Here is a 24,047-nt window from a genome sequence, read left to right on the forward strand (position 1 = left end):
ACCATCCTGGAAAGGAAATTAAAAAAAAGCAAAAAAATTCGGAGAGAAAAAGTTGTACTGGATTGGTATATTTTCCAAGTCATGCATTTGAGAAAAAGAGTTGAATAGTTTGGAAAATGTGTATATTTTCAAATTTTAAAGAAAATACTGACAAATAACACTGTGGATTAAAAAGAGTTCTATTTGTTTAATCAGATTTTTTCATATAAAAAACTGTATATTCTATAGGGTTGCATTGAGAAAATACTTGAACTTTAGATTCAATTCTCTTTCTTAATCGTCATTTTCCGAATAGTCATATTTTGAGTTGTTTTATTTACGATTAAAGTGAGAATTTTACAACAAAAGAGCATGTCAAGGTAAAATAAAACATATTCATCCAATCAATCATTTTCTATTGTGCTTATGCTCAATAGGGTCCATTTTAAGTAAATTCTTTAGAATTTGTTTTGTAATTTTTAACATTAAGGTAAAAATATTTTGCTAAAAAGTCCTATATTTTTTACAAGGTGGAAAAAAGTTGCTTGTTTCGAGATTAAGTTTTTTATTTTTTGAATTCTAAATTTTGGATTAATAGTTGTACATTTACGAAGGGTGAATATTTGAGTGAAAAATTTGAATCAGACAAATTTTTTTTCCCCAAAGCAATTTCAGGACAAAAAAGTGTTTATATTAATCTTCATTTTACAAAAATCAGACATTGACCAAGGGAGAAATGACTTTATTCTCCAAATAGGTAATACTTTAATGTAAAAAAAATACAACATTCCCCAAACGATACTTGCAATTGCAACTATCACATTTTTTTTTGTGGGGGCGGGGAGAGAGAAGGCATCCTCTTAGTCTCTCACCTAGTTTTTGTTTTGGCAGCCTTGTCTATTCTTGGTACCAAGGAAATACTTGTAAGTGAGAGGAAGAGTCATTTCTTCAGGCCATATCCCTGTCTAATAGAAAAGTATTTCTTTGCTGCCATCTTGTGTGGCATCCACAGGCAATTCAAAATCTTTGTAGGCAGGGGTCTGACTTGATCCCCAGCGAGGAACAGCGTATACAACTCTTCTTCTAAAACGTTATGACGTCAGTCTTGAACAGCCATTTTCTTTTCGGTTTGATTCTTTAATAATTTCAACGATATGAGTTTGAAAGAAAGTGGCAGGATAAAACTGGACGGTTGCTAGTGCTAATGAGGAAGTTACGTTCACAGTGTCTCCTTTTGAAGAAGTAGAAAATCACCACACAGTTTGGACACTAGGCACACTGCATTGGGCCGCAGCGCCAATGCAAATAAAAACAGTAAATGAACACAAGTGGGGACCAAGGACAGAACCTTGGGGGACTCCACCTCGAGACATTTTGAGGCTCCATGTCTCAATACTCTTGTCCAAACAGTGTATCGGTCAGGTTCCCACAGCACCAGCAGTCTGTCACTTGAGAGAGTAGAGCAGTTCGGCGGTGTGACACAGCGCCAGAGGGTGGGCCGAGGAGAAGTACTGGCAGCACAGCCAGTCCTCCAGCTCGGCGTTGCGCTCTGGTTCCAGCGACCGCTCGGCGAACTTCATCATGAGCAGCGCTCGCTTCACATCAAGCCAGTTGAGGAGGCCCTCGTGCCGGGCACCGTCCGTCCCCAGCCCCGGTCCCGGTCCCCGCTTCTCCCACTGCTGATCCAACAGGTCCTTCCGTGGCCCCCATAAGAGGCTCTGAAGGATGCGCTTGGCATCCTGGATGTGGATGCGCTTGATGGGGTCCGGTTGGAGCAGAAGGCGAGCCAGCCTCTGCAGACCGGCGGAGTAGAGTGATACGGGCGGGATGGGCGGCAAGTCTTCGCAGCGGTAGTCCTGCTCCTTCAGGGCCGGGCTCACCTTCAAAGAGAAAATGACACATATTTACACTCAAGATTAAAACTCCAACCCTACCCTAAACGGAAAGGACAAAATTGTTCTGAAATCTGAAAAAAAAATAAAACAAAAATTAAACCAAAAATGGTGAACACCAGCACATGAATTTTTGAGAATAACATGATCAATAGATTTATTGTTAAGATAAAAAAGTATTTTCCAAGCAAAAGTCATACACGCCACAGCAGTCAAGCTCCTTCAGGACTCACCTCAAAGGGGTTGGGCTGGTGGAGGAGCTCGTAGATCAGGATGCCCGTCTGGAATTCGTCGAATTTGCGATACTGGGCAGCGGAGACGATCTCGGGCGCCAGGCGAGCTTGGTCCCGCTTCACGCGAGGGTCCACGCTGGCGGACGAGGCGTCTTCAGCCGTGCGCCGCTTGGCCTTGGCGAAGTTGCTGATGAGGAGGCGTGGGAGGTGACGCTGACTAAAAGCCTCGCTCGTCTCTGTCTGCTGGCCGGGCGGGGGTGGAGTAGGTGGGTAAGGAGCCAGCAGGAGGTTCTCCAGGCACAGGTGGCGGTGGGTCACCCCGTGCTCCTTCAGGTGCTCCAAGCCGTGGCACAGCTGCAGCAGCAGGAAGCAGACGCGGCGCTCGTAAACCTCTGGCTGGCTTTTGTGGAAGGCCTGGAACTCGCGAGCGAAGTCAGCCGCCGTATGCCGCGGGATCTCGGGAACGATGACGACCACCCGCTCTCGCTCCCCCTGCTGGCCGCGGGGCTGCTGGGAAGTCGCTGGCGATCCCGCCCGCTCGGGGGGCAACATGCTCTGGGGGACGCACGCCAGGAAGTGGCCGCAGTCCTGCTGTAGGTTGAAGTGCGGAGGCATACTCTGCTGAACCGACAGCCCGTACAGGTGCCCCTGCTTGGCCTCCGTAGACGGAGTCTTGCAGATCTAAGGGGGGATTGAGGAAAGGAAGAAAAGGAACAGCAGAGGGGTTTTCACATATGGGCAAAACGGAACGCAACCAAAAAACGAAAATTGATTTCTGAATGAGGCCCAACGGATGATGCATATCTAAATTTTTAACGCGAGCATTTCGTCAGAAGAGGAGTTTTTTGTTTAGAATTCTGGACCCTGTAAAACGTACCAAACCAGAGCGCATCATAGGGAACGGCCTTGTTTTAAGGATTACGTTTGAACAAGTTTTGTTGTATGTTTAAACTGATAGCCGCTAGCAAGAAAGAAAACAAACAATTTTTTAGCTGCATTGTTACATGGGGCACAGGTTAAGAGTACGGGAGAAAATTAGTGGTTATAGTCCGGAAAATCTGGCACTCTTAATTGGGATGAATGTATTTAACATTCAGGGCCTACAGTTGCAAAATCCTTGTGTGTGATCAACACTGGACTCAAACTTTGAGTCACCACGGGAGGATAGAGATTACTCTTAAATGTCTTCTTAGAATGTGTGGCCTATAATTTGAGGTATTCAGGATTTATCTGATTGTAATTTCAACTGGAAGATGAGCGAGGCGAGGGGCATCCGGGGCGCAGTTTCAAATAGTGTACAAACAGCCACAAACCACTGCGTACACAGTACACACCACTCCTCCAGTTGTGTTTACATTGCACGCACGGTGTGCGCCCTTGTGGGCCAACCCATCTGAAGTCCCAGAACAAACAGAACTGGTGCCCGATTTTAATCTGCACAGCATTCTTAACTTGAAAAACCTCAACTAAGCAAAGGTTCGCAGAAACTGTCCTCACCCCTAAGACAAAGTCCAAAGTATTTGTGTCTTACCTTCACGGCGTAGGACTTGCTGGGGTCGGACGCACAGGCAGCGGAATAGTAAACAGCGTCGCCCGCATTGCAGCTCGGTTTGTTGGACGTCAGCCTGAACAGAGACCAGTTGCTCTCCTCGAACCTCAGCTGGTTCCTTTGTGAGCCCGTAAAGTGCTCCTCACATTTGAGAGCCAAGCGCCGCAGGGACTCTGCGTAGAGGCCGCCCAGTTTGGAATAGACGCCCTCCCGGCTGTCGATGTTGCTCAGGAGGGTCTGAAGCTGCAGACTGGAACCCAGGTTGGGTGCCGCCCCTGCTTCGGAAGTGGAAAAGGGGGCACTGAGTTGAGGAGAGGAGGAGCAGGTGATGCTGCTTCTGCAGTGGACACCTAAACGGCCATGATTCTTAAAAGGCTCGTCCAAAGTTCGTGATCTGGAAGGACGGCTGAGTGTGGTGTGACAGCGCTCCAGAGACTCATTGGAGGAGAAAACGGGTCTCGTATCTACTGGACTCGACGGTAAACTGGCCCGACAGCTGGAGTCATTGGGTCGACACACGTTGTTTTCTGACCCGGTGAAAGGGAGGCGAGGGTAGGCCCGGACAAAGGCCTTGGAAGTGGCGCTGTCGGGGGCCGACACGGTGCGGTTGACAATCTTCTTCTCTGGCAGCGGAGGGGGCTGGTTGGCCGAGATGCTAAAAGTTGGAGGGCGGGGAGAACCGGGCGCCGAAGCCACCGGACTTCTCAGGAACGGAGAGGAGCAGGACAACCAAGCACCATCCCTAGAACCTGGGGAGAGAGGGGATATTATAGTTTCACACAAACAACTGCAGGATTAGGACATCCACTTTTGACAGACTGTTTTTTTCCTCATCATCTCTTTTCAGATCTCCTTACCTCTTGTCTGTAATTGAGCTGGAAACTTCCATAGTCCAGGACTCATAGAGAAATTCCAAACTCCGTCTTCCATCCACAATCGAGACTTTGGCAAGTTGAGACTATGTGGTGACTTCTCGAGCCCGAGGAGCCAGATACTGAGATAATTTAGTGGTACAACCTCCAGTGACTGTGAGGAGGATGTAGCCAATCCCCCCCCCCCCCCTCGTTATCAGAGTCCATAATTATCTCTTCAAACGATACTGGAAGCCAGGAAGTCACAGCAATTGCAAGAGACTTTTTAACCTAAAAATAAGTGACAGATGCTGCCCTTTGGACTTTTTAGGTCTTTGGCAATGTTATAAAAGTGATTTCTGTTGGCTAGTCTCAGTCACAACATGGATTGAAAGAGGAAGAGATAAGATGACAGGCACAATAAAACCTTGGGAGTTCCTCTAACTTGTCTGTGTGCAGTTTTACTCTAGACAAATTACATCAAAATAGTCAAACACAGCAGCAAAACACTTCCCATTTGCACATGAACACCTGACTTAATTAGTTCACCTAAACAATGTCAATCCCGTCGAGGTAAACGATTCCCACAAAATCGGAAGTGGTCGAAAATGTCACTACTGTATTAAGAATCAGGGGTCTAGCGTCTAGTCCAACCCGTGATTCGTTATTTAGTTGATTCAAAAGTGTGTCACAATGTTTTGGAGTCCCACAAAGTTCCGTCTTTTGTCCCCACAATTTCTTTGGGTGCTTTTAAACTGCTTGTTTACAAATGGGTCTCTGCTGTGCCTGCTAACCACTTAGCAAGAGGTACCTTCCTGGAGCTCGGTAATGAAGTGCTGCCACTAAAAGGAAAATTCTCGTGTAAGTGTAACTTATAGGGCCATGCGTGTATTTTGCAGTTTGTGCTTGCGTTTTCAGACTTTGTTTAATATAGATAGCTCCATGGACCAGCGTAGGGAATGGGGGGTGAGCAGTGGCTAATTTACACAAGAGTTTGATTTCAGTTTCAGGAGACTTGAAAAAGAGGGTGAAAAGTATGTGATTTTTCACATTACCTTCACATCCCAGACTACAAAAGGTTTTCACTTCCGCTTTACCAAGTACTGTATATATTTGTCTCCTTGTTCCTTATTATGACTAGACAGTCCACTTCTCTGTCCAATTTATGACCACAAAACCAGTGATGACCATACAGTTTCAATTTAATGTCCACTTTTTTTCTACTGGTTTGCGTCGACTGAATGATTTAGGTCCTGAATACATGAAAGAAATGCTTACGGAATACAAACTCAGTAGAGCTCTGAGATCGACTGCCTCTGGTCAAATAGTGGAGCGCAGAGTCCAAAGCAAACATGGTGAAGCAGCATTTAGCTATTATGCTGCACACAAACGGAATCAGTTGCCAACAGAGGTGAGGTCAGCCCCAAGTGGGGATGTTTTTCAATCCAGGTTGAAACTGTTTTGTTCTCATGCTTTTTAGAATATATCCACTTTTTGATCAGATTACTTGCACTGTATGCGGTTTTAACTCTTTTTTTTTTTAAATATTGTGTAATTTTTATTGATTTTATCCCGTTTTAAATGTTTTATCTCTTCTCAGATGCTTTTTATCATGTAAAGCACATTGAGTTACTGAGTTACTTCGTGTATGAAATGCGCTATACAAATAAATTTGCTTTGCTTTGCTTTACTCTCAGAGTTGGGGCTTTAAGTTTAAGGAGACACTTTAATCTGATTTACTTTTTTATTACTTTTATCTGAGAGGAGAGAACAACAACAATCAGCATCTGGAATAGTGACATCTGCTTTGAACACAAAGCTTGAGCAGACTTGGCCAGTGACCTCCATTGCTCTGATTGTTCTATTTATCCATTTCTTGCAATTGGTCCCATAAATGATTTGCTACGACCTGTATGATATTGTTCATTCTATGTTTGTTGGTTGGGGCTGAATGTGCACTTGTACCTGGAACCTGTTAATGAATACCCCATACCCTATACCGGGATCCAAAAAGTTGTCTGGATTTCAGCCTCGGGTGTTAAACTTCACATTCCGGTTTTCGCATGCCGCTTTGAAAGCCAGCTAATTTTCGGGTCGACTTGTGAAAAAGGGGCACTCGATCAAAGCGACTCACCTGCGTCAGCAGTCAGACTATCGGTGGAGGCAGTCGGTAGGCTGGCACTGCCCAGTTCTAGAGGGGACGTGGCAGGACTATCCAGCGAGCCCAGCTGGGTGCAGCGATTCACTTCCATGTTGCTGACACTCAATTGACCGGATGCTCTGCCGTAACAACAGACCAGGAGACAATTGAAAAACACAGTTGATTTTTACATATTCACTTCCTGATTTGGTGTTACACAACCTCATTCTCTGACTTCCCACCAGCAATTCTGAAAACAGCGCACGTGCCGACTTTCCAATCAAGGCGACCAATTAGGGTGAGTGACAGCCACCCACTTGTCAAATCAGAGACGCTAATGGCTCAGGCAAAGAGCGTTTGGCAATCCCACCCCTCCCTCACTTCCATCACAGAACAACTCCTGCCCCCATTAATCTCTCAGACTCTGCTTTCAATTCTGCCCTAAATCAGCAGACATTTTAGACACTAAAGGAGCCGCCGTGAAAGATGTACGGGGCATAATGTCGAGGCACGTCTGTGCACGTCTCTGAAAGACGCGTTTCCAAAGCAAAACATTTTCTAGGCGGAAGGAATTTCAAATGCTGCCTGTTAGTCGTGGGAGGATGAGCACAGCCCTGAAAGTCTCCAACAAGTCTCGGTTTTAAATGCTTTAACATTATTAGCTTTCATGTAAAATGTCAGAAAGCAGATCAATATTTACATTACAGTGGCTCAAGGTGTTTTTATTACGCAACTGCAGGGACTATTAAGGTTAAAACATTAACTTGTACAAAATGTGTTATTCAACTGTACATTATTTTGCATTTATTTGAAAATGAATTCATGTGGAAAGATTCTGAAAAATAGCAACAAAGGAGTGGCTAGTGTTAAAATAAACTGCAAGTGCAAAATGTACATTTCCAACATAAAAAAACCCACAACCCGCCAGGATGTTTGTCACATATATTTTGGGGATATCCTGCTTCAGCCCAAATAGCACTTAATCAACATCCTAATTACACATTTCCTCCGAACCGATACCAACACTTTCTTTGCTATAAAAAGACGGTCCAAAATTTACAATCCTTTGACCGCACTGACCTGGTTTTATAGTGTACACAGGCAACCAGCAGTAAATTACACATTACACATTACTAACAGACGCACTGTGGAAATGTGACAAGATATGAACTGAAGACGGCATGATGACATGAAACTGCTGTACAACACCGAGTCATGACTAAAAAAGAGCTGTGAGAGAGTGTGTGTGAGGTTATCGCGCCCAATATATTAAATAATGACACATTTTATGGGATTTGAGCAAGGTGGAGTTCGCAGAGAATTTGAGCTGACTCGAAATTTCGGGGGAAGGACAAAAATGTGACGCAACAACTTGATAAAAGTGTGCAAGCATTTGAAAGACGATCGGTAGGACTACAGGTTTCTAAAGTAGATGTTCTTCTTTTGTGAGTTTACAAGCATATTTAAAAATGAATAAAAACGTAACTTCAAAACTGTAAGACTTCGGCTATCCACTGCGGCTTATTTTATAAAAGGTGTTAAAAACAATTTAAGTTAAACTCACTGAAGTGACAGCACGATTTGCTGTGATGTCACATAATGTATACAAAGGTTTTGTACATTTGTTCCGGAAAATGTTGGTAAAATTCTGTAGTTTCTTGGAAAGTGTTAGAGGAAAGCCTAAAAAACAGCAAAACTTAAATCTTTCGTCCTAGTGGTCCCCTGAAAATATTACAAAAAAAAATACCTTTGTGGGGAGTTCTAATTTTCCACCTCTCCTTTTGGAACTCTGGAATATGTTTCGCTAAAATTCCCCCCAAAAAAAAAAAATAATGCTCACTGATCTGAGGTCCACCTTTTAATAATTATGAATTAAAGGTTCTATATTTTGGCTAATTACAGTGATTCTTTAACATGGACTTTTACAAAAGTGTCGGTTTCATTTCACTTTGAAAACAACTAGGTTTTGTATCCATCTCCTTTGCCAAAAGTTTTGGCTAAAAACGCCCCCTTTCCTCTGATTGGTTGCCTCTGTGTGGATGAGCCCCTTATGTTGACAGCGCTGGCTCAAAGAGGCGAGGTAGGCGGATATCTTCGCGAGTGATGTCGATAAGCTTGAGAAATTCAACTGACTTTTCAAGCCCTTTGGAAGAAAAAGGTCTGCAACTCATAAATGCAGGGACAATTTGAATTCATATTTCACGTTTACTGAGGTACCATAGGAACAAAATTTCAGGCCAAATACCAGAAGGAGTTGGTCTGGTAAAATATCGCACCTTTAAGAGAGTTTTCCCCTACAATGTCAGTTCCATATTGTACAAATGTAGAAGTCTTTGAATGATCTCCTTTTAAAGTAAGTGTCGTAACAAAGCCAAAGAAAAGGCTGAAATGTAAATTTTGATGCTCGCTCGCTGAGGTCTGGTGCAATCCTGCATGTCGTAATTACAATTTTGCATGACTACCTGTAAGATTATGTTTCGAATGACTGAACAATTCTGACTTTTGCAATCCTTTAACAAGCTCCAAAAACAAACAGTGCTAAAATTAACCCGACTTGTTACATTTCTCGCATTGGATCACATTGTAGCATGCAGATGTACCTAATGTTCAGAACTTTGGAGCCTTTTGACAATTCCAGCATCTTCAAATAAAAAGCTGCCTACCTGCAAATGAAGAGTCCCGTTGGCAAGCTCCACCCCGCCCGAACAAACAAGCTTCAGGATCAGCCCGGTGGCTCTCTAAAGCCCCACATAATATGTAACATAACCCTGGCACCATGGCTCTTAGCTGTATTTAAAGATTCCAAATCAGGCGCTCCTGTATGGTGTGCGCTCACATTGAGTGATGAATGCCTGATCTATTAATTCTACTGCGATTGGTTGACACTGTCACTGCCAGAGTGGGACAGTTTGGGTGTTGCCCCGGGCAACAATCTGCTAAGAAGATCACCCTCCCTTTGGCAATCTCCAGTTGACCAACTTACTCGCCCTTGAAGCATTTCACAAACTTATACACGCTCACACTACATAGTGCAAACAATTCACACACACCCACACACACACCTGCAGACGACTTGTAGCGTGACACAAAGGATTAGTACAAAACTAAAAATGAAATGAAATTGAGTGGTTTTTTCACAGTGCAACCCAACTCCCACTTCCGGAACCATCTGTGGCTTTTAAATGATTCAACACATCATCATGCATCACAGAGCACATGCAAGCTTTTCAACTTGTTGGATAAAGACTCAAAAAAATCCTCACAGAAATCACAAAGGCATAACTAAGAGTGACTACATGATAAAGGGTTTCTGTAAAAAAAAAAAAAAGTATCGAGGCATTGAAAGGTTTTATGCACCAATCATAAGCTTGGCAAAAAATTCCCTGTTAATTGACAAAATAACTGAAATTGATGTCACAGGGATGCCAGACTACTAGTCCGCGACCTTTTTAATACCCTAATATGAAAATCAGGACAGTTAATACATAGGGGAGGGGGTATGGGGACTTAATTGCTGCATTTTGCAAACAACATCCACAACACACATTTATGAATTAGATATTTTTCGCAGGAGAACCATCTCGTGGTACTTGTTGCTCACCAACTGACGGGTGGAGCTTCATTTTGTCAGGCCATAGCATTGTCAAATCTTGTCTGGGCGTGCGATCTGGAGGCAATACTAAACCTTAACCCTAACCCTAATCCGAACCCTAACTCTGTTCCCCACTCAGATCAGTGTTCTGCCTCTATAGCTCATGAATGGTTGGTGTTCACTACATTGCAAAATAGCAACATTAGGCCAATCTGTATGTTTTGGCAAAACATATGTAGAATTGAAGGGATAGTTTTTGCAGTAGTCTGTTTTCTTATTAATTTCAGAATAAATACAGAAGACCCAGAATTGATGAAATGCATAGATTTTAAAGAGAATAAAACAAACAAAAAACCAAGTATTCTATAAACAGAACACTGACGAGAGTTAATTACAAAATGTAAGATGGGGAATAAAGCGTCATTAAGTTTGCAACGGCACATACTTAGAAGTATAATGCAGACCATGTCGTCCGTCAGAAAGTGTTTGTCCTCATTCACATCAAGGTGGGGAAAACCATGTTCAGGTCCCCACTCAATCGCAGGGCACACGCAGGAAAACGACCACTGACAATTTAGAGTCTTTAAACTAATGTGCATATTTCTGTAATGTGGTAGGATGCCGGGGTATCTGGAGAAAACCCTGAAGTTTGAAATGCCGGCCCTCCTAAATGTTAGGCAGATGTTAACCATTAGGTCACCTTATTGCCCATTGATAGTATCGCCCATATTTGTTCTTGTTCTGGGATAAGATGATACAATCACAAGACTGATATTTTCTCCAACCTGCTCCAAACGCCTTTAACACAACAATACTGTGATCCACTCGTTTACTTTTGGCTATGATCTACTATTTGACTTTTGGTTGTGACACAGTACACATGCTTAGTTCCCGTTGATTATCAGTTTTAGTGTTTTAGTGCACAAACATAAAACATTTTTTCAAAAACTGCTTCACCCATTTTTCTAATTTTTCAGGCATCAAAACACCATTGTTGTGCGAACCAACACAATGATGACAGTTTGAAAAGAAGTTCCGTTTGTCAGTGACCATTCCCAAACCAGAAGGAATTGTGTTTCCATAATGATCTTGTTAATAAATGGCAGCGGGCAAAGAGACTTATGCAGCCAATTTGCTGATAAAAAATATGTAAATTACTATTTTAAATTAAGTGGAACCAAATCTGGAATATCTTCCGTAAAGATTTTTTGGGTTTTTTTTGCCTCATCAGCATAATTTTGGTCTCACTCCAAATTGTAATACTTTAGAAGCATTCTGCTTTGGAGGTTCTACAGTATTCCATTACAAAAGTCACGATTGTTTAGCTTTGTCCGCTTGTTTTGATAGCTCAGTCTATCAAGTCGCGGTCAAAACAAAGATCGCTATTTAACAGTGTCCATTAGAAGTTAAAAAACGAGCATGAATAGAACAAGGCGTGTATTGAGAAAGGGTGGCTCGAGCTGTTTGAATAGAGACGAAATAAAGCTGCACAGTGAGTGTTGCACAGTCGACAGCAGTCAGGTTAGTACGGTACTGTAAAGTACATACTGTATGCAGAACCAACACCACAGTACATCCCATCAGAAAGCAAAATGCATTTAGTTTGTGAAGACTACGGGCGTGTTGTGATTGTTAAAACTGTGTCGTGTGGACTCAGTGGAGTGGTGTCACGAATGACGCACAGTGCCATTTATGATAATGTTACTGCACAGTTACAGGTAGGAACATCCATGTTATTAATGGGACAGTTCACGTTGAATTGCATTTGTCTTACAGAAAGTTTACAGTGGAGCAGGGTGTAACACACCCTGTATTGAAAGCATGTGAAATTTTGGACCAAGATTGAGTCTGTGACGACAATCATACAAGTTTGAACCCAATCTTGTCTTATTTTGGTAGCTAAACAAGATCTAGATCTGGATGAGATGCCATCCTGGACTACCAGGTGCTGTAAATTTACCTGTCCTCTACGAGTATAAAATGCTGGAAGATTGATTTCCTGATGGACTCAAGGAACTATAATGGTTCAGCAGCCAAGTAAAAATGGTTGAAAAGAATCCTGATAAAACATGACGAGAAGTTAGGGGTCAACTGTACTTCTGGTCAATACACTAATGTACTAAAGGCTATCGGCCGAATAAACTAAATGGTATCGCTTTCATACCCTGGCTACTTTTCCAGATCGGACATGGGAAAAGGTGCCGATTTCACCTGTTAGAAATTAACTACTAAACCATCTTTGCGAGCAAAGCAATAGCACCGTGCAATTAAATCTTCAAAGATTCCTTACCTGTGCTGTTTTTTGGGTGGAGGTGGTGGAGGTGGTTGATTGGCCTCATGGCCGCCTGATCCCTGGCTCCCCGCTGCCAGTGGCTCTGTTGAGTTCTCGTGTTGCTTGGCCGGCATGGTCCTGCACTGCTTGGCCTCCTCCACTGCGATGGTGCCCTCGCTGTCCCCCTGACAGGCTCCATTGTTGGGTCGGAGCGGGGGGGCCGCGCCTTGCTGTGTCTTTGGAGGAGGGCTGCTCCAGGCCTCGCTGCAGACTCTGGACTCCTTCCAAACAGCAGCACCATTGACCAGACCTGTCACACGAGATGTGGTCTGGGGATGAGTAGTCAGCATCTTCTTTTCAGGCCCTTTCCGCTCTCTCTCTTCTTCCTCCTCTTCCTCATCAATGCGACAGTTCCAGGTGGAGCTGTGGTGGTGCTGGTGCATCACCCAGCGTTCAGATGCTGCTGTGCTGTGGTTTTCTGGCTGGACCTTGAAGTGTCCTTCTTTGGCAGAGACCAGGAAAAGCATGGAGAGTTCAGGGAGGGGAACAGGAGATGATAAGGACGGCGAGAGGTTAGAAGTGCCCAGTCTCGGGAGGTCCTGAAGAACAGGTGAAGAGATGGATGGTGACAGGCTTGAGGTGCCCAGTTTAGGGGACCGGGTGATTGTTTTTGGTGGAATGGGTGGGCTAGATTGAAGCCTGGGGTGTAGCGAGGGAGCAACAATGGGTTCTGTAACCAAGGAGGGGGCACTGAGGCTGGGGTTGGGCCAGCGGAAGGCAGTGCTGCTGGGGTCTTTGTGCACTGTAGGGCTAAAGTGGCACTGGGTGCTGATGGCTGAATCCGGGCTACTCAGGTAGAAAGTCCTGTTGTTCACCTCTGTGCGAGAGGCCATCACAGTGATGGTGGCCCGCTGAGCTTCTCCCGAGAGTTCAGAGTTGCTAGTTTGGTCTGGGGAACCCGGATAACTTTGCACTCCTTTTCTCTGTGGCTTCTGCTTTTTCTTGGTGCTCTCTGCATAAATTGGTTCATAGCCTGCACCACTGACAGAACTGGGAGCTGTTGCTTGTGGGCTTTGGGGACTCCCAAAAGAATCCCGGGTCACAGGCAGTGAATCTGTGCTGCTACCGAAAGAGGAGGAAGAGGAGTTTAATGGGCTGTTTTGTTTAGACAGGACAGGAGGAGAATGGATGGATTGCTGAGTGTTATTTTCCACATATAAAGCTGAGGTTAAGGAAGTAGCGGAAGTGCTGGATGTCTCGGCGGTTTGAACATTGGTGCTCCCACAGCTGATGGCGTTGCTATAAACTTTGGCAGGACTGGTCAGCTCAACATCCACAAGGGAAGGTTTATCCATGGAATTCTGAAGCAAAAGGTTTGCTCTCGTTGCTGCACTGGTGGGGTGGTTGTAAGTCCTCTTGGTTCTGGGGGATGTGGTACTATTCTGCTGCCTCCAGTTTTCTCCGTTGGTATTGTGAGGACCAATAACTTCATCTTGGGTGACCAACACGTTGCTAATAATCATGGAGTTTTTGGACAAGGAAGAAAAACAATGGTCAGTCTTGGTGTCTGAACTCTGAAGCGTTGTATCTCTAAGGTTCTTATTGCAGTTATTACTATCAATGTAAAGGGAGGATAGATCCATGATCTTCTTCAGGCCCAAACGCTCCACTGGGCTTTTCATGTTCTTCTGTCACACAAAAACAAACAGTAAATAACAGAAACAGAGTATAACAGACATTTAAAAGCAGTTTAAAAAAAAAAAATCACCTGCTCAACGTTCATGTTGACGTCAGCCATCAAGTCGCCAGTATCAAGGCTTATCATGGTGGGCTTCACTGCGATAGTTGGCTTGCTGTAGGGTGACAGGGATGTCACTGTGTCGTCATCGCCTCCACCCTTTGGACACGGTGCGGCGGCCGCAGCAACTGCTGGACCACCTGAAGTCTTGTGTGCGCTTTGCTGGTGGAAGCAGTTCTTGCAGGAGCCGGGTTTCCACACGTGTTCCGCAAAGTCGCTACACACTGACATCTTCGGCTTCGCTCTATCGGCGGAAGGTCAGAAGTGGCAGTGAAGCGTTGCAGCACACACGGGATGCCCTGTCATGGCTGCCATGGTTGTGGTGGATTAGCGTGGACAGGATAAAAAAAAATGAGAATGGAAGCTGTTTAGTTGGTATTTGTTTGCCCAACCCACAAGTTACGTACTGTAATCTTTCCAGGCAACTCCGTTATTTTGAGAACATCACTTAATTTAGCTTTATGTTGTCGGGTATGACATCACATCAAAGTAATTGATTTTGTCTTAAAAAATTCAAACTTTTGGTGGTTTGCAGAAAAAATACATCCAAGCTAATTCGAAGAAGCTTGCAAGATGACAATGACACAAAACACAGTGCCAGCACAAAAAAAGAACAGGGGTAAAAGTGGAAGGTCTCACACTGACCAAGTCAATAGCCGGACATTAACTCAACGGAACATGAATATTACCTCCTGAAGAGGAGACTGAGGTGAGAAACCCTCTGAAAACAAAAAAGAACTGAAAGAGGATGCCAGAAAGGCCTGGGAAAGCTATTCAAAAGAAGAATTCAACCGTCTGGTGAAGTCAGCAGGTGTCAGGTTTGATGCAGTTATTGCAAGCAAGGGTAAGTTATGGCACCAAATATTAAATTTTATTCACTTCAAGTGAATTCAGGGTCTGTTCCAATAATTTTGCTCACTTGAAAAGTGGGTGGCTTAAAAAAATCGCTCTGTCCTGTGTTGTTCAACACATCCAAATGTATGTAAATACCATGAAATAAAAAATCTGAAACCCAAATGTCTTCAGTATAAAGAACAAAAACAATGGATTTGACCTTGTCATTCCAATAATTTTGGAGGGGACTGGATATTTCGAATCAGCCTGAATCCACAGATTCCCAGCCGTAATACTGTAGGTGCCACGGCATAATGCTGCTTTGCAACCCTTTTGCATGAGTCCTGTTTTTAGACTGCAGTCTAATCAAAGCCACATATCATTTCCACCCACACTGACCTTCTTTACCAACATGCCTCACTGCCAAATCACTTGACCACAAGGAGCAGATGAGGGCATTTTTGCTTTTTCTTTGGAAAATGTTTTGTTGTCGACCGTGGAAGCATTAACAGAACTCTGGGCCATGTAACTGTAGCAAATGAAGTGGCACAAAATCACAAATCTTCATCACAATTTGGCCCACTAAGCTTTTTTTGTCTTTATGCCTAATAGCAAGAGTGGTTGTTTGTGTTGTATCAAGTATGCTAGTTTAATAGCGTGAAGCATGTTAAATAGTCATGTCATTATCCAAGCTGCTTATCCTCACGAGGGTTGCGGGAAAGCTGGAGCCTATCCCAGCTAGCTTTGGGCGAAAGGCAGACTACACCCTGAACTGCATGTTAAATATTACTTTAAAAATTCCTGAACTGTTCATTAGGTTTTATGGTGGTGACAGTTTGACATTTGTATGTATTAATGGGAAAAAATACTGTATGAACATGTCTAAGTTCACCCACAAAAATTGATTTTGCTAAGTGTGCGCATCCAAACATGGCGACATGTACACCATTAAAAACCCATTTACAGGGCTTAGGGACCAAGATCTCTTTAGAATACCAAAACTTTATTTTATTTATTTAGCTAGTGAGTCAATCTACGTTCCGACCATCACTTATGGGCATGAGCTCTGGGTTGTGACCGAAAGAACAAGACCCCGGATACAAGCGGCCGAAATGAGTTTCCTCCGCAGGGTGTCCGGGCACTCCCTTAGATATAGGGTGAGAACCTCGGTCACCCGCGAGGGGTTCAGTGTCAAGTCGCTGCTCCTCCACATTGAGAGGAGACAGGTGAGGTGGCTGGGGCATCTGATTCGGATGCCTCCCGGATGCCTCCCTGGTGAGGTGTTCCGGGCATGTCCCACCGGAAAGAGACTCTGAGGACGACCCAGGACACGCTTGAGAGACTATGTCTCTCGGCTGGTTTGGGAACGCCTCGGGATCCCCTTCGGAAGAACTGGAAGAAGTGGCTGGGGAAAGGGAAGTCTGGGTATCCCTGCTGAAGCTACTTCCCCTGCGACCCGAAAAAGCAGTAGATAATGGATGGATGGATGGATGAATGGATGGATAGTTATTATGTGTATTTCTCCAGGTTTGTTTGTTGTGGTTACCAGGAATATGCAAAAACAACTACTTTGTGGAGTTGGGACAATGTTAAGGAAGACCCAATTAAATTTGGTGGGGATCCAGGACAGCTTAGTAGATAATGCATTCATTCTTGTGAAAAATAACATAAAATACCCTAAATGCAGGAGGAGCATCCGTATGAAGGTACAAAAGTTTGGACTGAGTACCATTGTGACTGGAATCTGTTTTTGGAGTTTAAAATGATCCATCATCCTTTCCTTCCCTTGGCTAAGGTCTAACTTCCAATGTAAAAACAGCAACAAGGGAGCCTGATCCCAGAAATCCATTAGGATATAAATGTGGATGTAACATAAGAAGGGCTGCCATGTCGTATTCCCATGGCCTCCTAAATTAGAGGCCATGCGCTGTCTGTTAAAGAAAAAAAAAACGGGAGAGCGAGAGCGATATTGCTTGTTGTGAACCTCTATGACAAAAAAAGCTCTCCTGGTCCCATGGCAGCCCCCGACATGCTGCAAGAAGAAAGAGACAGAGGAGCCTCAAGCATCCCAGAGGTCGGAATGTCAGGAATGTCTAAAAGGCGCAAGTCTCACCAGGGTGAATCTCACACCCTGAAAAAAAAAAAAAAACTGCTCAACACAGTCAGACCATGTGTGTGTGCGTCCTTGCACAAACAAAGGCCACCTCCTTCCTCCCGTTGAACAGGAGTGACAGCGACAGGATCAACACCACTTCACTAGTATCATTCGTTGCCGGGCATTCCTCGTTCCCTTACCCTTCTTTAATTACCTCTCAACAAGGTGCTTCAGACACAAGCCCATTAAATCAGCGCTCCAGAACACCCCAAAACAAGTTCTACAATGCAGAAAGGGCTATCCCAAAGCCGACAGAGGAAAAAAATGACACCGTTGTTTTAAAAAGTACACAATAATTCATTTCTACATTTGACTTTTCCATCTGAGTCTCTTGAAGTTTGCTCTATGTTTGCTTAGTTGTGCTCAGGATGACAGCGAGAGCCTCGCCTATGAACCTCACGCTATCCAGTCCAAACCAAAGCGTGACTGAGCAGAATGAGCTCACTTGGTTTCGGGATTCCTTTGGTTGAGGTTTTAGAGTGGTGGCAATGTCTTTTGCTTTCAGCGACAAAAGTTGACTTAATTTAGCGTTCGGTTTACATGGGACCAATGTCGAATGAATGAATGTTTTTCCTTTATGTTTTCGAAAAGCTCCCACATAAAGACGGCAGTTCTTGCAAAAATGACTAAAACTGATGTTATATGCAAGCCAGGCTAGTAGTTGTTGACAAAGAAACGAAATTGTATTTTGAATGTCCATTGTCACAGAAAAACTAAATAATGCGACCCTTGCGTTTGAAGTAAAGAAGATGTACAATTTTTAAGATAAGCGTTACATGACATTTAAAGTGATTTGACTGTAAAGTGTTAAAAAGCCACGTTGTTATAAACCTATGTCCTAAAAATCTTTATTTTTAAAATTATGTGCTAAATCTATAGAAGTTAGATTTGATTGGTAGGATGATGCAAATTTAATTAATATCTCCAGTTTGAAAGTTGGGTATTCTAACTCAGTTTTATTGCTAAATAGCTTAGCTAGCAGAGTTGCGCAAATATATACAGGGCAGCATGGTGGTTCAGATGGATAGCGTTGGCCTCACAATTCTGAGGTCCCGGGCTCAATCCCAGATCCACCTGTGTGGACTTTGCGTGTTCTCTCTGTGCCTGCGTGAGTTTCCTTCGGGCACTCCGGTTTCCTCCCACATCCCAAAAACATGCAACATTAATTGGACACTCTCAATTGCCACTTGGTTTGATTGTGATTGCGGCTGTTTCTCTCAATGTGCCCTGTGATTGGCTGGCAACCAGTTCAGGGTGTACCCCGGCTCCTGCCCGTGGACAGTTGGGATTGTCTCCAGCACTCCCGCGTCACTCGTGAGGATAAGCGCCTAAGAAAATGGATGGATGGGTGGGTGGATGGATGGACATAAATCTAATTATAGCCTCCATTTTTTGGGTGTTACCTAATCTTTCTTTAACGACCATATCTATGCACACTCTACTGTTACTATACGTTTGTGAAAGCTGGGGTATTCGTTATCCAATGTATTGGTTGGAAGACATGAAATTACACATTAATTGATTCATTTTATGTAACGCTTACCCTCACTAGGGTCACGGGCCTATCCCAGCTGATCCAGGGCGAGGGGACAGGGTGGGGGGACTACGGCCTGAATTCGTTGCCAGCCAATCAGAGGGGACATATAAACAGACAACTATTTGCACATACATTCACACCCACGAGCAATTTAGAGTCTCCAATTAACCTACCATGTTGGCTTTAGGGATGTGGGAGGAAACCAGAGTACCCAGAGAAAACCCATGCAGCCACAGGGACAACATGCAAACGCCAAAAAGGCGGTGCCGACATTTGAGCCCCGCTCCTCAAACTGTGAGGCAGATGTGGTAACCAGACATTCACCATACCGTCAAGTTACACATCATAATAGTTTATATGTTAGCTAATGGAGTGGGGAAATCATATCATCAAGCCTTGATGATGGTGGGGTAGTTCATCCATCCATTTTCTTAGCCGCTGATCCTCATAAGGGTCGCGGGAGTGTTGCAGCCTATCCCAGCTGTCAATTGGCAGGAGGCAGGGTACACCCTGAACTGGTTGCCAGCCAATCACAGGGCACATCGAGACAAACAGCCATACTCACAATCACACCTCGGGCCAATTTAGAGTGTCCAATTAATGTTGCATGTTTTTTGGGATGTGGGAGGAAACCGGAGTGCCAAGAGAAAACCCACGCAGGCATGGGGAGAACATGCAAACTCCAAACAGGTGGGTCCGGGATTGAACCCAGGACAGAACTGTCAGGCCAAAGTTTTCCAGGTGAGCCACCATGCTGCCTGATGGGGTAGTTAGTTTTTCTATTAGTGTGATAAAATGTTAACAATCTAACTTAATTACTACCTCCAACGCAGCAGTTTTGCATTATCGTGTTTTTCTTTTTTTTTTTAAACTATCGGGAGCTCCGCCAAAACATTTAAACGAAGTGGAGTTGACTATTATCTCAAGTTTGACTCACTTGTTTGGATGACATGAAATATACTATTAACACCATTTATGGGGTAATAATATAATTGTTACTTTGTTAGCTAGCCGTGTGATGCAGATCTAATGTAATAATTTGTCATCAAAATGTAAGAATCGTAAAGATTTTTGTTAAAATGTGAGCTATAATGGGATTAAATGACAAATTTCTCATAAATACAGTAACAATGAAAACTGCGTCTATGATCGTTGCGGATCCAAATGAGGATTGGTCAACCTTGGTGGAGGTCTACGCTCTACTGAATATCATTCGAGATGAATTCTACAGCACTGTTCATTCAGTAGATTTAGCATTTCATTTCCACCGCCGGCGATCAAACTGGAACAACAGAGCGTGGAGGAGCAAGACGTGGGAGAATCGGCGGAGAACATTTTTTTTTGTGCTCAGTCTGCCCTTTTCCCTCTAAACAAAAATTCTTGCTATGTCTCTATTTGGGTCATTCTGACATCCGATGTTTGTTTGACGACAGCTCGATCCCACTGTCGACATTCCCAACGCCTCCTCAAGCTCAAAGTCCAATACGTCTCACTTCCTCCAGTGAAACAAAAAAAGCAACAGATGTTCAGTCACGTGATGACATCCAAAATAACAGAAACATCAATGTGTTCCGACGCCACAAGGAGACGAGTTTGCCGACCGGAAAATTTCGTGTGAATGCTCAGGGATAATGTCACCAAGCCAAACTTCCAAATAAAGAAACAAATGTATGCCGAGAATGCCAACTGATACATCACAACATACCTTAGCAATCCCCACAGAGGATGATATTGGAGAAATTGGACTGGGCACCAAATGTAGATCAACTGTCACATTTCTAAACTGATGTGCAAAAACCATGGCTCACGTTTTCTAATGTACAGTATGACAACAACAAGACGCACAAAACAAGCATTGACACTAATACATAAATCATTTTTCCCCCACAAAAAAAGCAAACAAAAAAAGTCTCATTAGCATCTTCATGCAAGTATGTGACAGTCAAAACAATTATGCCACAACTTCGGACTTCTAGCGCTTCTTGGGCAAAATGTGCACCACTAACAAAGCGCATTCAAAAGACAATGGTAATGTGACATTGCTACCGACTGGCCTTGCATGTTTATTAGTGTTTTCAGTCATTTTTGCAAGTCTTTTTGAACAACACTGTCATCTGCACGTGGGGAATTTCTTAAAAATATCAGATGACTTTGATAAATATAATTAAGTAAAAAAAGCAACTCAACAACAAAGTGAATTCTCAGATTGAGACAATACATAAGAAAACAAGAAACGCCCCATCTTGTCGTCAGGCAAACAACCTCAATTAATCCATAATGATGAAGATTAGCATTTTTGGGGCCTATTGGGCTTTCCCCAGATTCTAAATAGGGTCTTAAAATGGGGGAAAAAGTTGCCATATATCACTTCAGACAAGACTTCTTGTGCTCGTGGGTCAACAATTAATTTATACTACAAACATGGTAGCTGAGAGGGGAGCAATAAAAACGTAAAAGGAGCTCAATGGGCATTCCAATACACATCAGCTGCTCAAACTCCACTTTGACAAGTGTACTCACTTATTGTTCTAAATTTAACCAGTTTGGAGTCCATGTTAAATTTATGGGGGAGGGGGGGGTGAAAACAATGTTTACTGTCATCTATATTTGATTAGAATTTGAAAAATATGTCTCACGAGCATGCAACACATTTCTTGTGTTTTCATGGAGCGCTCACGTGAATGAATGAACTAAGTTTTTCTTTTAGTTACAGTATTTTGGAAACGTGAGCAAATAAAAGAAGAAGTGACGGAATCAACGTAAAAAGAAGTTTTTATGACAGTGGTACAACGTGACCTATTAAACGTGTATATACAACCCATGTAAAATAAGTACAAAAAAATTACCCCACGCGTTGGGATTGAAAGACACTAAAGAAAAGTGAAACAATATACATTGAGTGCGACTGACGAATGATTAGCTACATTAGCTAAGAAATGACCGGACGCTTACCTGCTTGGACTTTAAGGGTGGGTTTTTTTTTGCCCGGCAACAAGAAGTCAACCCCGCCAAAACAGCCAAAATAAAAGACCAGGGAATAAAAGTGGCAAGTTCGAATCTCCCCCTCCTGCTCCCGGAGCACTGCTAAATCCGTCCTCCGGGTTGTTGACTTATCCCGACGGCGACAGGTTTTCAAGGCGTCGGGCTGCTTGTTGTTGTGCTTGCAGAAGTGCACGTTGCCACCCGTTGGCTTGAATGAGTGGGAGCGAGTGTGGCTGTGCAGAGGTTGGAGGACGAATCCTCTGCAGCAGCTTGGAGGTGGGAGGAGCTCACAGCAGCCGTGCTCTCTCGCCACTGGTGGCTTTTTATTTTTATTACCTCCGCCAAGGAGAAGGAGGTGGTGATGGTGGTGGTGATGTTTTCGGCCTGCCTTTTGAGCCATTTTAATTTGATAGTTTGGATAAGAAATAATAATAGTAGATGCTGAGTGCTGAGAACTGGAATTTGGGTCAAGATCATATTTGCAGTATGGGGAAAAAAAATGAACAGAAATGGATTGAATTTAGTAGCTATGGGTCAAATGTGTTGTTTTGGTGAAAAGCACTTCTTGATTAACCTCTGATGAATATCTAGAATCTGATTCTGAATCCAAGTCTAAATCTGGATTTGAACAACTCAATTCAAGTACCGTGTATGGAATTTTTCTCAAATCTGGCGTTATTCTAACCCACAAATACAGTGAAGAAAATAAGTATTTCAACACCCTGCTATATTGCAAGTTCTCTTAGAAATCATGGAGGTGTCTGAAGTTCCTATCGTAGGTCCATGTCCACTGTGAGAGATATAATCTAAAAAGAAAAATCCAGAAATCACAATGTATGATTTTTTTTAACGCTTTATTTGTGTGATATAGCTGCAAATAAGTATTTGATCACCTGAGAAAACCATTGTTAATCTTTGGTACAGTACCGTTTGCTTGCAATTGCAGAGGTCAAACGTTTCCTGGTTTTCCTGGCTGTGTGCTTCGGGTCATTGTCATGTTGATAGACCCAGTCACGACACATCTTCAATGCTCTGACTGAGGGGAAAGTGGTCTCTCAAAATCTCACAATACATTGCCATGGTCATTCTCTCCTTAACACAGTGCAGTCGTCCTGTCCCATGTGCAGAAAAAACACCCCCAAAGCATGATGCCAGCACCTCCATGCTGCACAGTAGGGATGGTGTTCTTGGGATGGAACTCATCATTCGTCGTCCTCCAAACGCGGTTAGTGGAATCACAACCAAAACGTTCCATTTTGGTCTCATCTGACCACCAAACATTCTCCCATGACTCCTCTATCATCCAAATGGTCATTGGCAAACTTAAGACTGGCCTTGACATGTGCTGGTTTAAGCAGGGGAACCTTCCGTGCCATGCATGATTTCAAACCATGACGTCTTAGTGTATTACCAACAGTCACCTTGGAAACGGTGGTCCCAGCTCTTTTCAGGTCATTGACCAAGTCCTGTCATGTAGTCCTGGGGTGATTCCTCACCTTTCTAAGGATCATTGAGACTCCACGAGGTGATCTCTATCATGGGGCTCCACTCCGATTGAGATTGACCGATTGACCTTCATGTTTAGCTTCTTCCATTTTCTAATGACTGCTCCAACAGTGGACCCATTTTTTACCAAGCTGTTTGGCAATTTCTCAGTTGCCCTTTCCAGCCGTGTGGAGTTGTATAATTTTGTCTCTGGTGTCTTTGGGCAGCTCTTTGGTCTTGGCCATGTTACAAGTTTGAGTCTTACTGATTGTATGGGGTGGACAGGTGTCTTTATGCAGCTAACGACCTCACACAGGTGCATCTGATTCAGGATAATACATTGAGTGGAGGTGGACTTTTAAAGGCGCACTAACAGGTCTTCGAGGTTCAAAATTCTAGCTGATAGGTGTTCAAATACTTATTTGCAGCTGTATCACAAAAATATATCATTTAAAAAAATCATATATTGTGATTTCTGGATTTTTCTTTTTAGATTATCTTTCTCACATTGGACATGCACCTACAATGTAAATTTCAGACCCCTCTCTGATTTCTAAGTCGAACTCATATACTTATTTTCTTCACTGTAAATACATTTTGATCCCGATCTAGCTTTGTTAAGTTAATCAAAATTAAACTGTGCTCCTCAAGTGTTCTTCCTAAAAATCTCAATATTTTCCATCCTAATAGCTACCTTATGAATGTCTTTTTAATGGCTGCATAAAAAATACCACACATGACGAACAGT

General features: G+C 43.4%; 2 protein-coding genes across 3 annotated transcripts in view; one reads left to right on the forward strand and one right to left on the reverse strand.

Annotated features, from left to right (window-relative positions):
• tmem38b (transmembrane protein 38B) overlaps nt 1–24,047 on the forward strand; it is a 61,715-nt gene that overhangs the window by 556 nt on the left and 37,112 nt on the right. The gene's annotated exons all lie outside the window — the stretch shown is intronic.
• LOC133490620 (inactive tyrosine-protein kinase PRAG1) lies at nt 705–22,099 on the reverse strand. Of its 2 annotated transcripts, none has more exons than XM_061800902.1 (7): nt 21,785–22,099; nt 14,277–14,614; nt 12,527–14,193; nt 6,639–6,784; nt 3,636–4,402; nt 2,105–2,785; nt 705–1,859 (listed from the first exon to the last, which is right to left on the reverse strand). In XM_061800902.1, the coding sequence occupies exons 2-7, from the start codon at nt 14,535–14,537 to the stop codon at nt 1,425–1,427; spliced, it is 3,957 nt and encodes a 1,318-aa protein (XP_061656886.1). In that variant the 5' UTR covers nt 14,538–14,614; nt 21,785–22,099; the 3' UTR covers nt 705–1,424. The 2 variants fall into 2 exon arrangements, with proteins under 2 accessions (XP_061656886.1, XP_061656885.1); XM_061800901.1 differs by having other exon boundaries at nt 12,527–14,196.

The sequence above is a fragment of the Syngnathoides biaculeatus genome, chromosome 17 (genome assembly GCF_019802595.1).
Source record: "Syngnathoides biaculeatus isolate LvHL_M chromosome 17, ASM1980259v1, whole genome shotgun sequence".
Taxonomy (NCBI): Eukaryota; Metazoa; Chordata; class Actinopteri; order Syngnathiformes; family Syngnathidae; genus Syngnathoides; species Syngnathoides biaculeatus.